At 46.8% G+C, this 15,255-nt stretch overlaps 1 protein-coding gene across 9 annotated transcripts in view; it reads left to right on the forward strand.

The window, feature by feature from the left end:
* TNIK (TRAF2 and NCK interacting kinase) overlaps window positions 1–15,255 on the forward strand; it is a 407,483-nt gene that overhangs the window by 304,515 nt on the left and 87,713 nt on the right. For all 9 annotated transcript variants that reach the window (XM_059888605.1, XM_002684922.6, XM_059888630.1 and 6 more), the window contains exon 12: window positions 2,382–2,586. In XM_059888605.1, the coding sequence (XP_059744588.1) occupies window positions 2,382–2,586 (205 nt within the window). The remainder of the gene's footprint in view (window positions 1–2,381; window positions 2,587–15,255) is intronic.

Raw genomic sequence — 15,255 nt, forward strand, 5'->3', positions numbered from 1 at the left:
CTTCCATCTGGATACTTAACATGTTGGCCCCGCCCAGTTTAGCTGCATAAAGATGATGACTGCCAAGTAGTGGTACGGAAAATGAACATTCTTACAAAGCAAAGGACCAAATGCCCTGCTCTCGGAGAAGTTGTACACTGTTTTTCCAAAACTTGCTCAGACAGACACATCAGCCCTTCTGATCACTCTCCATGGAGCTGAGACCCTTGTCTTAACTAATACTTGCTATATCGCATGTTAGGAGTCACTTAGTGGGTGACCTAGCTGTCCCTTAACACTTCTATAATTAAACATGTCTATATATGACATTGAAGATTATCTTTCAAGTCCTGTTTTATGGGCACATCTAATTACTTTTCATGAAATCCTGAGAAGTAAAAAGGGACAGTGTTTATTTCATTATGGAAATGAGGTAACAACCCAACGCTGGCAACCAGGTCACACATGGAGTTAATGATTGAGTCAGTAATACAGCTCAGATCATCTGACATTGATTCAACATCAGGTAATATTAATAGATCGTCCTCATGTGCACAAGAGGCTGGGTTCCCTAAGCCCTTCTGTCTTTGCACAGAGCATGTGGCCATCATTTTGGGTTGGTTTAGAGTCCTACACAAAGGCTGTAGTTTTAAAGGAGACTTATTAGTAGGTGTCCAAGCACTATCTATGAACCAAGCCTTTTTATGTCACTTTATGGCAGTATCTTGGGCTTCCCAGGTGGCACTGGTGGTAAAGAACCTGCCTGCCAATGCAGGAGACATAAGAGACGCAGGTTCGATCCCTGGGTCAGGAAGATTCCCTGGAGGAGGGCACAGCAGCCCACTCTAGTATTCTTGCTTGGAGAATCTCTCGGGCAGAGGAGCCTGGTGGGCTACAGTTCATGGGATTGCAAAGAGTGGGACACGACTAAAGTGACTTAGCATGCACGCACACATGATGGTATCTCCCAGAGCACGCTGCCCGCTCTCAAAGACAGAATGATCCCCTTGTCAACCACAAAACTCGCTCTTCCCCTGTCACTCCCCATCCCAGTTTGCTCACCACCACAGCCCAGATGCCAAGAAAAAAACTGCAAGTCATCCCTCACTCCACACATTGGATCCATCAACAGGTTTTACTAACTCTGTCCCCAAAGGCTTCTTGCAGCCTCTGACCCCACCACTCCCACCTGATTAGTCTCCACCTTAGAGTCACTGCAGTAGCAGCCCAATGGGTGGCCTTGCCTGCCCTCACACACCCTGCAGAATAGCATCTACTGAGCAGCCAAGTGAATCTGATCCTGTTACTTTTCCTGCTGATAAATGTTCCACACGTGGTGTCCACAGCCTCCTGCTTTACCCTATCTCCCCGTCTCTGCCCTCCTCTTGTACCCCTCTTGCTTTCATTCACTGTGCTCTGGGAAGACAGCTTGGGGTTCAGTCCCCCACAAAGGCCACGCTTGTTGCCATGACAGGCCTCTAAACTTGCTTTTCCTTCTGCCCGAAAGAGTCTTCCCCTTCCTCTTCGTGTTCAACATTTAGGGCTTAGCTCAACCATCACCTTCTAGGAGAGGTCTTCCCTGATCTAAAAGAGAGCCCTCATCCTCTCCCCAGCTCCCTGCCCCTGTCCCTCTTAAAACTTACACTTTTTTGTCTTCTGTAGAGCCTATTAACATCTGGAATGATGTTGTTTGTAGAATTTGTCTGATTATTTGTCTCCCTTCCCCACAAGAAAATAACTAGAGAGAATATGTTTAGTTACTGCTGTATCCACTAGAGCCTATTACAGTGCCTGCCACATAGTAGACATTCAGTGATTATCTAATGGATTTATCTCAAGAGGAAGCTGCCAGAAATATTAAAAAGACTAGGTCTGTTTGAACAAGTAGGAACATTCCCCTCCTGGCTGGGCTGCTATGCAGAACCAAGGGGTCTGTAGCTTGCGTTCTAGGAGGTGAAGTGGTTGAGGATGTGTCCATCTATATAGAGCAGATTTCCTCGCTGCTTCTGATTATTCATTTTTATTTTTTGGCCTAGTTCTTGGTTAGTTCTTTCTTAAAAGTGAAAATAAACCAGTCTGGGGCTCAGGGCTTACAGTACTCAAAAAAGCTTTTAGAAATAGAGGGTGAGGAAGGAGCTCTGTGGACCATCCTGGAGAGAAGTGATGAATTGAGGAATGGGACAGCTCTATGTCGATGGAGACAGCCTGTGCCTGCAGTAATCACACTGAAGGGGAGGCTGAACTTGAGTTAGTTCCCTGGACTCTTTCTTTGCCAAGGTGAGCAGTGGAAATGATGGAGGCTCAGAGAGCCCGTGCTTGGCTCTCCTTCTCCACGGGGACCCCGGGGTAGCGATGACCCCACCCAGAGTGGGCCCTGATCGGTCTCTCTCTCCTGCCCGCAGCTCCATTCTCAACCTGCCTGGGGAGTCAACGCTGCGGCGGGACTTCCTGAGGCTCCAGCTGGCCAACAAGGAGCGGTCTGAGGCCCTGCGGCGGCAGCAGCTGGAGCAGCAGCAGCGGGAGAACGAGGAGCATAAGCGGCAGCTGCTGGCCGAGCGCCAGAAGCGCATCGAGGAGCAGAAGGAGCAGCGGCGGCGGCTGGAGGAGGTGAGGACGTGCCCTGGTACCTGGAGTCCCTTCCTGGGTGTCCACCATGGCCCTCGGTCACCCTCCTGAGGCTGCAGCCTGCTTGGAGCACTCACACCTGAACTACGAAGGAGGAGGTGGCCAAGGGCACTTTACCAGTGGGGGTGGTGTGGCCTTGGTGTGGTCACATCAGAAAGACAGGTGAAGGGTTCAGCCCCTTCCAGTCTACGCAGGTATCACCTTCTTAGTGAGACTTCCTTGACTCCCTCACTTAAAATCTCAGCCCCTCCCTCTATCATGTCCTGTCGCCCTTCCCTGTTGAGTTTTTTCTTATGTATCATTAATCACCTTCACACCTGTGTACTTTATGTGTCATATGTCTGTCTCTCCCACTAGAAAGTAAACTCTTTGTGGACAGGATGTTTTATCCCTTTTGTATCTCTCTTTTTTTTCCCCCTTTTATCACTATGTATCTCAGTATTATGTATCTAGATGTGAATGTGCTTAGTCACTCAGTTGTATCTGATTCTTTGCGACCTCATGGACTGTAGCCCGCCGGGCTCCTCTGTCCATGGGATTCTCCAGGCCAGAATACTGGAGTGGGTTGCTATTCCCTTCTCCAGTGGATCTTCCCAACCCAAGGATCAAATCCAGGTCTCCTGCATTGCAGGTGGATTCCTTACCATCTGAGCCACCAGGAAAGCCCCATGTATCTAGATATCAGTGTCTAAAACAGTACCCATTACATACTAGATGCCTCCTAAATATTTGTGGAATGAAGGAGCTAATATATGAGTGAATGAGTCAGTGATCAAGAGGTAGAATATAGGCGTTAATTAGAACACAGTGAACCAGGCAGAGACCTGGCAGAGAAGTGAAATGTCAAGTATGGAAAAGCAGGGCCTGCCTGCTGCTACTGTTCTGTTACTGTTCTGAATGCTGGAGAAGGCATTTCACAAGTCCTTCCACACACACCTTGATATAGGTGTTCAACGCAAAGCAAGCCTTGCCCACCCTATGGCTCTCTCTTTCTAGAGAAGCCTGTCCTATAGCTAGTAGGCATGACTTGCCTTCGCCAGCAGGTGTGCTTCATCTGTGAGGGAACCTGTATCACCAGCCAGGCTTTTCTGCACGGCTTATCCTGGGCCAGACTCTCACGTGTGGTCTTACAGATGTTTATTAAAGCCTCCTTCCTGTGCCAGGTAAATCAAAGTCTCTAGACAATTAGGAAGCTGAGCAACCATAGCTGTTGGGGATGTTGGATGGCAGATGAAAGGTTCACCGTGCACGGTAATGGGGGAGTGATTTTACGATTCTCCCAAACACCATCTTACTCCTCATTAACAGTTTACTGCAATTCACTTGCTCCGTCAAGTGGCCACTGCAGTCAGAGGGTGGTGAATCGCAGACTCCGGGAGCAGATTGCTTTTTAAATGGTACATCCAGGTCTGGCCTTCCTGGCTTTAATCAGTGAGGGCCTCCATTCCCATTTGCAATAAATCCCATCAACCTCACTATGTCCCTGGAGTGTTAATATGCAGACCAGCAACACCCAACAGTTATAATGATTGAATGACTTCTTTGTGCCAAACACTGGGGGAAATGCTTTGCTTAACCCAGGATCTCATCACCTGCTATCCTCTCTTTATATGTATCTTGATCTCTTGTGCAAGGAGCACGTATCTCCATTTAATGAAGGAAAAACTGAGGTTCAAAGGAGAAGTCATTGGTCCCATGTCACAGAGCCAGGAAGTACAAAGTCAGGATTCACACCCAGGTCTCCCCGCTTTCCATTAGCCACGCAGGCCCTGAGGCAGTAGGTATAGCTATGTAATCAGAGCCTTGAACTGTGATCTGCACAACTGAACCTGGTAAGCATCTGCACACAGCAGCAGGCAAATGAAGCTCTTTCCAATCTAAGTAAGTCTAGGATGTTGTCGGCATGACGCACACTCAACCCATGAGAGGTTTGAAGGTCACCTACTGTTCTCTGTTCTCAGAACTACACTGCTGTAGATAGAGGTGCTATCATGCTAGAGGTGGATGCCTTCAAAGGAGACAGCTAGGGCAGGGCGAAGGGAAGTGTGGGTGTTAATTAGCCAGCTCTCAGAAGTGAAGTCCAAAGTGGAGAAGTGAAGGTGCCTGCATCACCTCCGGTTACTCTCTTGGGCACACACTGAAATTCTCAGACAGGTCCTCGCAGGCATCCCTCAATATCACCTCCTTCCGCCAACCCAGGCAGGGTACAGCCTCTTATAGGGGCGTCCAGCCCAGCAGTGCACCATTTCCTTCAGTCTCTTGAGTCTCCCGAGGGCCAAGGGCCTCTACTGTTTGGATCCAAGACTTATTCCTCCTGACTTCTAATCAAACCTTTCTTCTGAGCCAGGCAGTCCTCCCTAGTCCTGCCTTTCCTGCTTCTTTCCTGGCTTGTGTTTTATTCCTTCCAAGAGCATTTCCCAAGGCCTTCACCTCATTGGAGCATCACACTCAAAATCTTGACCATTTGCATTTTCCCTGTCTGGCTGATGAGTTCCTTACCTAATGACTTGCCACACTTAGTCTCAGGCTAAAGGCATTTGGGCTTCCCAAGGTGGTATAGAACCTACTTGTCAATGCAGGAGATGCAAGAGACATGGGTTTGATCCCTGGGTTGGGAAGATCCCCTGGAGGTAATGGCAACCCGCTCCAGTATTCTTGCCTGGAAAATTCCAAAGATAGAGGAGCCTGACAGTCTAAGTCCATAGAGCTGCAAAGAATCAGACACAGCTGAGCACAAAGGCATTTACCATTCAACTTAGAAAATCCCCACTGTCATCCCATAAAACATTTAACATAGTCGAGAAGGCAGACATGTACATGTGTATGCACACACATATAGATTTTCTTCTTTTTAAAAAATTTTTACACAAGAACTCTTGGTCTTTGAACCTAGATCCTCAGGTGGCGCAAAGTCTTTTCAGAGAATGCATCATATTATTTTGTTTTAGATTTTCTTATTATGACATATTTAACATTGTATGTTTTTTTTTCTTTTCATCAAGCTGCTAGAATGACAATTCTTAACAATTTTAAAGCACTTAACCATAGGACAGAGACTCTGTCCAGTCCTTCATGTGAGTTGTTTCATTTAATCTTCACAATAATTCCCCCGTCTAAAGATAAAGCAGCTGAGTCTCAGAGAGGTTGACAACTTGCTAACAGTCACACAGCTTGAGACAAAACCAGGTTTCAAACCCAGTGGATTGGACTCCAGAGCCCAGCCACTGTCACTGTGTCTGTCCTGCCTCTCCCTTGGTAAGCCAGGGTCAGTGTGCTTTTCCATAGTCTTCTCCTGGCCCCAGCTTCTGTGGTCTTTTACGCTGAGAATTTAAGGATCTCTGAGCAAGGTCAAAGAAGCCGTGCCCAGTAGGTGCTCATCTTTGAACTGGATTCTGTCTCTCAGTCTCCCAGTCAGAGCTCCTGCCAAGGCCTCCTCGTGTCTGTTTTTTGCTGCATTTTCTGGAGCCTCTAATGGATGCAAGAGAAAATTCAGACTCAGTGGAGCACAGCATCCAGGGGGGCACACCCTCTATGTCCCTGCAGGCACAGAAGGCGTGCACGGCAATTCTTTGCTCTGGGCAGCCACGCTCATGCACTCCAGCTTCTCACCAGAAGCAGAAATGCTTGTAACCACAAGGCATCAAGAGATTATACCACCTTTATCTTTTGATCCTTTCTCTTACCCCTATTCCTCAATAGAGAAACAAAGAAATGGTAAATAAATATTCAGATGGCTGTAAGTTGTGAACCCCTGAGTAATGACTGTCCCTACCGTCAGGACTTCTCTCCTGCCTCCTGTCCTGCTGGATCCCGTCCATGCCTGCTGCCCTGCCCTGGTGATGACTGCTGGTTCTGGTTCTGAGTAGGAACTCACACCACATGGTCACAGAGAAGCAGCCAAAGTCCGTAGTTAGGCTTGTGATTTTCACTTCATTGTGAGTCAGGTGGCCTTGTGCTGGCATCCTGCAATGTACATTCCCTTTTCCAAATAAAGGCCCTTCAGACACCTCATTTGGGCTTCCCCAGGTGGCATAGTGGTAAAGAACCTGCCTGCCAATGCAGGAAACACAGTTTTGATCCCTGGGTCAGGAAGATTCCCTGACCACCAGTAGGAAATGGCCACCCACTTCAGTATTTTTGCCTGGTAAATTCCATGGCCAGAGGAGCCTGGTGGGCTACAGTCCAGGGGGTCTCAAAGAGTCTAAAACAACTGAACCACTGAGCGGGCACACAGACAACCCTTTGGTGACATGAGGCTGTGTAGGTCGTGCTCTTCAACTTCCACAGTGATTTCAAATGTCACCTCTGACCAGAGGTTTCTAAGGAATCCCTGCCTGTCCTTTGCTATTTTTAGGTAAGCATGTGGTTCTGGCTAGGTTCTAAATCAGGATCTGTGTATTCTTAGAAGGACTTTGACTGTACACTGAATTGTGGTCATTTATCAGCTTCATGAAAAGGACGTGGCTTCAGGCCAGTTAAATGGTAGGCACACAACTCCTCTTTGACCAATAATAAAGTGCAATTTATAACTAAGTTCCAGGAATCTGATTAAACCTAGCTAAGCTGAATGAGCCCATCAATAATGAGAAAAAGCACATAGAGGGCTTCCTCTATCTTTACTCAGTTCAATAAAAATTTCTGACTCTTGGCTTAGACAATGAACAACTTTCCATAGAGTCAGAGTCCAGGAATCAGGACCTTGAGGTATTGGGGTGCCTACTCTGGTCATCTTTTCAGACTAACCTTGGGAAGATGATTTGTGATGCTTGATTCTTCTCAAGAGTTTTGAAATGATATTCGTAATTACTATATATATTTTTCAACTTGCTGAGAGCCCTCTATACCCTCATTCTGGGGAGAGTATCTTTCAGTCACAGAAATGAATGACACTGACCCCAGGAGCACCAACCTGCTCCATGGTGGTAAGTTTTAATCTTTAAGCCACCTAGATCTCATTTGGTGCCTCAAGGCCATAGTGACATCAACCAGTTATAAAAACTAGCTAGAAGATATTAATATCATTTTGGTTCCATCACCAGAAAAAAAATTTAAATACAACAAATATCTCATTGTCCAGTAATAGTTGGGCACTGACATACGAAATGAGAGCCTGGAGTCTAAAATTCCCTATAGGCCTCTAACTTTTTATTATGAGTGCCTGGGGCTTTTAGGGCTTACCTGGTGGCTCAGACAGTAAAGAAACCACTCGCAACGTGGGAGACCTGGGTTCAATTCCTGGGTTGGGACGATCCCTTGGAGGAGGGCGTGGCAACCCACTCCAATATTCTTGCCTGGAGAATCGCTATGGACAGAAGAGCCTGGCAGGCTACAGTCCATGGGGTCGCAAAGAGTTGGACATAACTGAGTGACTAAGCATACAATATGGGGCTTTTAGAGACTATAGGCTCAAATGTTTCTTTGTTTAAGCATGCAGTTAAATTAAAACTTTTTAAATTCAAGTGACTGCCTATTCCTACAGGCAGTCACTTGACAAATTTAGTGAATGCTTAGCTCCACCGTGCAGACAACCATGCTGGACACTGGGAATGGCTTGCTCTTGTACAGATGAGATCTGTGAGGGAGACTGGCATTGGGCAAATAATCATCCAACCAACCATTCATTAGTTGCCAAATTGCCAGATTGCTATGGTAGAAAAGAATAGTGTGGTATGGGAGCAGGCTTTGGGAGTGGGCACCTAAACTGGCGTGGAGGCCTGTCGGTCAGTATCCAGCCAAAGGCAGTGTGGGGCATGCAGGGATGCTAGGGAGGGAAGCCAAGGCATAGTGTTGCTGGGCTTCATAAGCCTGGTTAAGGATGTCATATTTTGCTCTAAGAATCATGGGAAGTCGTTGACGTATTTCAACCAAGGGGATGTGACCGGATCTGCATTTTTAAAGTGAAACTTCAGTTGCTACAATGAAAGTGACTGGGAGGAAGCAGCAGTGGATAGGAGAGACTGGTTAGCCCAGGCCAGAGAGGGCGGTGCTTTCAGGTGGGTGGTGGTTGGGTGGAGATGGAGGAAAGAGATGGAGAGGTGGAGGAGGATGGAAGGTGGAGATGGAGATGGGCGTATTTGAGAGAGATGAAGCGTATAGATCGTGCAGGACGTGGTGGTTGATCAGATGTCTTCCATGAAGGAGGGTGGTGGTCACAGAAGGTTCCCCAGTGTCAGGCTGGAGCATTCAAATGGCGGACCAGGTTTGGGTGCAAAGGATGAGATTGGTTTGGAATGTAGTAAGTTACACCAGTAAGTTAAAGATGCATCCGGACCTTCCTGGTGGCTCAGTGGTAAAGAATCCACCTACCCATGTGGAAAACACAGCTTTGCTCCCTAGTCCAGGAGGATCCCACTTGCTGCACAACAGCTAAGCCTGTGCACCACAACTATTGAGCCTGTGCTGTAGAGCCTGAGAACTGCAACTACTGAGCTCACACACCACAACTGCTGAAGCCTGTGCACCCTAGAGCCTGTGCTCCCCAACAGGAGCCACCACAATGAGAAGCCTGCACATCACAACTACAGAATAGCCTAGCCCCAACTCACTGTAACTGGAGAAAAGCCCATGCAGCAATGAAGATCCTGCAGAGCCAAAAGCAAATAAATAAGTAAATAAAAAATTTAAAAATAGATACGTATGGGGCAGCCATTGGCGATATCAAAGATGCAATTGGATTATATAGATAGAGTCATAGAAGAAGGATCAAGAATGGGGAGAAAGATGGGAATTACGGTTTATGGTCATGGAAGTAGACATTGAGAGGATGAGAGTCTGGGAACTAAATTCTCTGAGAACTAGAGTAGAGCAGAAGTATTGAGCACAGAAGACTAACGAAGATGTAGGTTTGATGTTGTTGCAGAGAAAACCAAATATTCAAGTGGAGAATAGAGTTATAGGGGCAGCTCTGCAGGATGCTGACCAAAGGAGTGAGCCAACAGCATCTCTTCATTTCAGTAACAAATAGGACATCCAAAATATAGTTTTGGTGTAGTACTCTCTTGAGAACACAGTCGCTTCCTCTCTGCTTTGGGGGAAGGGAAGCAACCTGCTCAGCAAGGCAGAAGGTCTGGATTTGGGCCACTGTGTGCCACCTGCTTGCCTGGGCAACTCTCTGGTCCCCACAGAGCTTACTGGGCTCTACAGGGAGGCTTCTAACAAAGTGTGTTCCCACCACCAAACCTGTTGTGAGGATTCACCAGGAAAATGGTTGTGAAAGACTTGGCTTTATCAACCAGCAAGAGTCAGGAAGATTCCCTGGAGGAGGGCATGGCTACCCACTCCAATATTCTTGCCTGGAGAATCTCATGGACAGAGGAGCCTGGCGGACTACAGTCCATGGGGTCGCAAAGAGTCGGACACGATGGAAGTGACTGAGCACACACGCAAAAGCTACACAGATCTCACACTCGACAGACTCGTCAAATCCAGGTTAAACGCGGCTAACGGGCACCATCTCATGCTTCCATTCGGAGAACCTATCCTAATTACCTGCTGGTCCATTGTGGTCAGATTTGCTCACATCATCTCTCAGTATTCGCTTTCACTCAGGTGACTAGGCCAGCCTTACAAAAGCTGCGGCAGCTGGAGCCCCAGCCCAGGAAAGCCACTGGCAGGAAAGGTCACTCTTTGGGACCTAAGTAGTTTGTCCCAGATGCTTTCAGACCAAAAAGAGGGGAAGGGAACCAGGGGGAAGTTACAGGTCTCTTTAAGAGTCAGTGAGCGACAATCCTGCCAAGGGGAGCTTCTTTGAGCAGAGCATTTGGGGAACTTCTGTTGAGGGTAGTCTTTTGGCTGACATTAGCTTCCATATTAGATGTAAGTTCTTGAACTTTCCTGTGCCTTTCTGTTTCCTTGCCTGTAAAACTAGAAATAACAATGGCATTTACCTCTCAGGCCTATTGTAAAGACTAAATGAGTCTAGAATAGCAGCAACACTTAGCACTTATTCAATAAATATTAGCTGTTAGTATTACTGGAGTGTGTGTCTTTGGCTGAAGTCTGAGATATAATTTCCAAAAGTGTACTCTTTTATGTGCAGCACTAAAACCTTCTTGAGTTTATTAAAACAAATGTACCAACAGGTAAACTTTTATTCATACATTGGAAAGAATATTTGTTAGAATACTAGGGATGATTTGGTTATGTTCATTAAGAGGAAAAAAAAATTATCCAGTTTTCAGCTGACTGGCTAGCAGATTAGTGTAGGGGCAAAGTACGCTGGCTTTGAAGCTGTGGAGACCAAGATTTCATTCTAGCTGTGTGACCTTGGGCAAATTACTTGCCCTCTCTGACCCTCAGCTTCCTTATATACACAATTGATATGCTGTTTACTTGGCAGGATGTTGAGAGGTAGCTGGAATCATAGGTACAGAAGGGTTGGCACGATGTCTGACAGAAGAACAGGTTGACATTGTTGGGTGAATATTTTATTGTCATTTTGCAACTGGTGATTTGAGTTGTTATTTTTTTTGGTTGGTTTTAAGGATTTTCTGCAGAGAAGGCAATGGCACCCCACTCCAGTACACTTGTCTGGAAAATCCCGTGGATGGAGGAGCCTGGTGGGCTGCAGTCCATGGGGTCGCTGGGAGTTGGACACGACTGAGCGACTTCACTTTCTCTTTTCACTTTCATGCATTGGAGAAGGAAATGGCAACCCACTCCAGTATTGTTGCCTGGAGAATCCCAGGGACGGGGGAGCCTGGTGGGCTGCCATCTATGGGGTCGCACAGAGTCGGACACGACTGAAGTGACTTAGCGTAGCATAGCATAAGGATTTTCTGAATAGCATTTCCATTGTCTGTTGTCCTTCATTCTCTAATGTACCTTCCCCATTTACTTTTCCATCTCCTTTTGAGGACTTCTCTGAGAGCACCCCTCTTGTTGCTGTCTGGCCAGGGTCTGCCTCTACTGTTAACATAGCTGGCCATCCTGGCTGTCCAGTGCCAGCACACAGCCCACTCTTCATCCTTCTGGATGCACCTCATCTTGCAGGCTCAGCTGTCACCTTGGAAGGTCTCCTTCCTAGTCAACCCTCAGAGAACCTTCTGCTGGGGAAACTCTGCTTTGTGATGGATTCTCATCAGTATTTCTTGCTGTCACTTCCAACACTGTGTAATTATGATCCCATTGTTGCCAGCCGTGACTGCACCAGCTCTCACCTCCTACCGGTACCTAAACAAAACACCTGAAGAGGTAGAGATCTGGTGATGCTTGAATAGTAAGCTTCACAGCACTTTGGGAGGGACCCTATTGCTAGAAAGAAAGAAAAAGGACAGTAAAGGATATTGTAAGAGATTACCCCGGGGGGCTTCACTGGTCGTCCAGTAGTTGAGACTTCACCTTCCAATGCAGGCGGTGCAGGTTCAATACCTGGTCAGGGAGGTAAGATCCCACATGCCTCAGGACTAAAAAGTCAAAACATAAAACAGAAGCAATATTGTAATAAATTCAATAAAGACTTTAAAAATGGCCCACATAAAAAAAAAAAGAAGAAAGAAAAGTGAGAGAGAGGGTATCCTGGGTTTGAATCCTGGCTCTGCAGGCAATGGCACCCCACTCCAGTATTCTTGCCTGGAAAAATCCATGGACGGAGGAGCCTGGTGGGCTGCAGTCCATGGGGTCGCTAAGAGTCAGACACGACTGAGCGACTTCACTTTCACTTTTTACTTTCATGCATTGGAGAAGGAAATGGCAACCCACTCCAGTATTGTTGCCTGGAGAATCCCAGGGACAGAGGAGCCTGTTGGGCTGCCGTCTGTGGGGTCCAACAGAGTCGGACACGACTGAAGCAACGCAGCAGCAGCAGCCACTTAATACTTTTGTGATATATTTGGAAAGACATGACTTCTTTATGCGTCAGTTTCCACTTTATGTAGTTCATAAAATACATGACTGTAGTCACTCAGTCATGTCCGACTCTGCAACCCCATGGACTGTAGCCCACCAGGCCCCTCTGTCCATGAGGTTCTCTAGGCAAGAATACTGAAGTGAGTTGCTCTTTCCTCTTCCAGAGGATCTTCCCCACCCAAGGATCAAACCCAGATCTCTTGCATCTCCTGCATTACCGGCATATTCTTTATCACTGAGTCCCCGGGGAAGCCTTGCACATTTGTAAAATGGGACAGTAACAGTTTTGAGGGTTAAATGAGGTACTACATACAAAGCTCTTAGAACAGTCCCTGGCACCAAGTAAGTACCTGAATGAATAATCGAGAAAAAGAGTTGCCCATATAGGGGAATGGTTTTCTTTCCTATCATCTGTCTGCCTTGTGTGGCTGCTGTGAGTCATCTCTCTTCCAGGTGAGGGCCACAGCCAACTGTGGCCTGAGCAGGCAGGAGACAGGGATTGCTGCATTCCTACCCACGGGCCAAAATCCCAGGCCCTCCACCAGAATAAAGCACCGTGAGCAAGAACAAGTCTCCCACTTCGGGACCTGGAGTGTTAACTCGCTGGCACTGCTGAGAAGCAGCCTTTAATTCACTTAATCATGAGCTGTAGGTACCCTAATGAGGGCTGCGAGCCACAGCCGCGGCTGGGGGGCAAAGCAGCCCTTTCTTCCTGGACGCTGTTAGCATCGGCATGAAAACTGAACGCTTTCTAGCTGGGCTTTTGCCCTGTTATTTCACAAACTGAACAGAAATTATGAAACAGCTGGGAGTCAGGCTGGCAAAGTGGATGCTTACTGCCTGGGGCAGGGCCTGCCCATGGCCTCCGATGGGCTTCTGCATCACACATGCATGTCATTCAGGCACGTGCTTCAGGACGCCGTAGGAATGAGTGCAGGAAACCCTACTTTCCAATGGATCCCAAAATGGTTCCCTATTCTGACTTACTTGCCATGCTTGCAACAGTCCGGTTTTCTCTGCTTTGTCACCTAGGTCCTGTGATGGCAGGCGTTGCCTGACCAGGTGAGGAAATTGGGCTGCTAATATTATGACCATATCAAATCATTACAAAGCAGAGACATTACTTTGCCAACAGAGGTCCATCTAGTCAAGGCTATGGTTTTTCCAGTGTTCATGTATGGATGTGAGAGTTGGGCTATAAAGAAAGCTGAGCGCCGAAGAATTGATGCTTTTGAACTGTGGTGTTGGAGAAGACTTTTGAGAGTCCTTTGGACTGCAAGGAGATCCAACCAGTCCATCCCAAAGGAGATCGGTCCTGGGTGTTCATTGGAAGGACTGATGTTGAAGCTGAAACTCCAATACTTTGGCTACCTGATGCAAAGAGCTGACTCATTGGAAAAGACCCTGATGCTGGGAAAGATTGAGGGCAGGAGGAGAAAGGGATGACAGAGGGTGAGATGGCTAGATGGCATCACCAACTCGATGGATGTGGGTTTGGGTGGACTCTGGCAGTTGGTGATGGACAGGGAGGCCTGGCGTGCTGCAGTTCATGGGGTCGCAAAGAGTTGGACATGACTGAGCAACTGAACTGAACTGAACTGAATATTTGAAATCCTTTTGCTCAGACTTCTTCCTACATTTTCAAGGAATGGGAAGGATATTGTAATACTTTATAGTCATAGCACTTCATGTGTGGTCAGTCACTTAAGTCGTGTCTACCTCTTTGTGACTCTATAGACTATAGCCTGTCAAGCTCCTCTGTCCATGGGATTCTCTAAGAATACTGGAGTGGGTTGCCATACCCTTCTCCAGGGGATCTTCCCAAGCCTGGGATCAAACTTGTGTCTCCTGTGTCTTCTGCGTGGCAGGCGGATTCTTTTCTGCTGAGCCACCAGGGAAGCCCACAGCATTTCATACCGGGGGGTGGGGGTTGGGAGAAACAGCGTTAAGCAGTTTCTGGCCCTTGGTATAGCTAGGGCAGCTTAGAGGGATGGTAGGCATTGCTTTTAAGCCATAGTGAGGAATGGACATTACAGCAGCCTTGCATTGTCCAGAGTCTTCATGGAATCTCTCTTAAATCTAGTTTGCATCTCTTGTGTTTCACAATCATTAGTTGTTCCCAATCATACAACTATGACAAAATAGTTTCACAGAAAGTATTATATGACGTTTAAATCCAATTGTTTTCATTTCACTCTTGTTTTCTTCAGTCAGTGAGCAGTTTCAAAGACTCAGAGAGGTTGGGGAACATGAAGAACCTCCCTCAAAAGTGGTCTAAGCCATTTCTTCTCTCAAAGCATGAGTCCCTTTGACAGTATTCATCACAGTCATTTAATCTATTTAGTGTATCATCTCTGCTTTTATTTTTAGAGGCTTGAGGTGGCCTCTTCTATTTTTGAACAACTCCTACTGTTAGAAAATGTATCCTGTTATTGATTCAAATCCTGGTGCTATCCCTGCATTAAAACAGATTATACCAAACAAAACTCAATGCCTTCCACATCAGCCCCAGAAATGTTGAAGGCAATGGTAGTTGCCATCTTGCCCAAATATCACCAGTTCCTGCACACTTTCTCCATATGATATAATTTAGCACATTCACCAGCATCCCAGATAAGCAGCAGTGACCTTCTCTATAGACATTGTATTAATAAACTGGTGTATAATGGGCTTCTTTTCATAGCTTCAATATGAGAGTCTTATGTTAAGTCTTCAGAATGATGGTTGCAGCAGAAATTTGAGAGTTGCATCTGCACTTGACTTTTACACTAACCTATAGGAGTCATAGGTACCCAGGATGTCCAC

This window comes from Bos taurus, chromosome 1 (assembly GCF_002263795.3).
Source record: "Bos taurus isolate L1 Dominette 01449 registration number 42190680 breed Hereford chromosome 1, ARS-UCD2.0, whole genome shotgun sequence".
In the NCBI taxonomy this organism is placed as follows: domain Eukaryota; kingdom Metazoa; phylum Chordata; class Mammalia; order Artiodactyla; family Bovidae; genus Bos; species Bos taurus.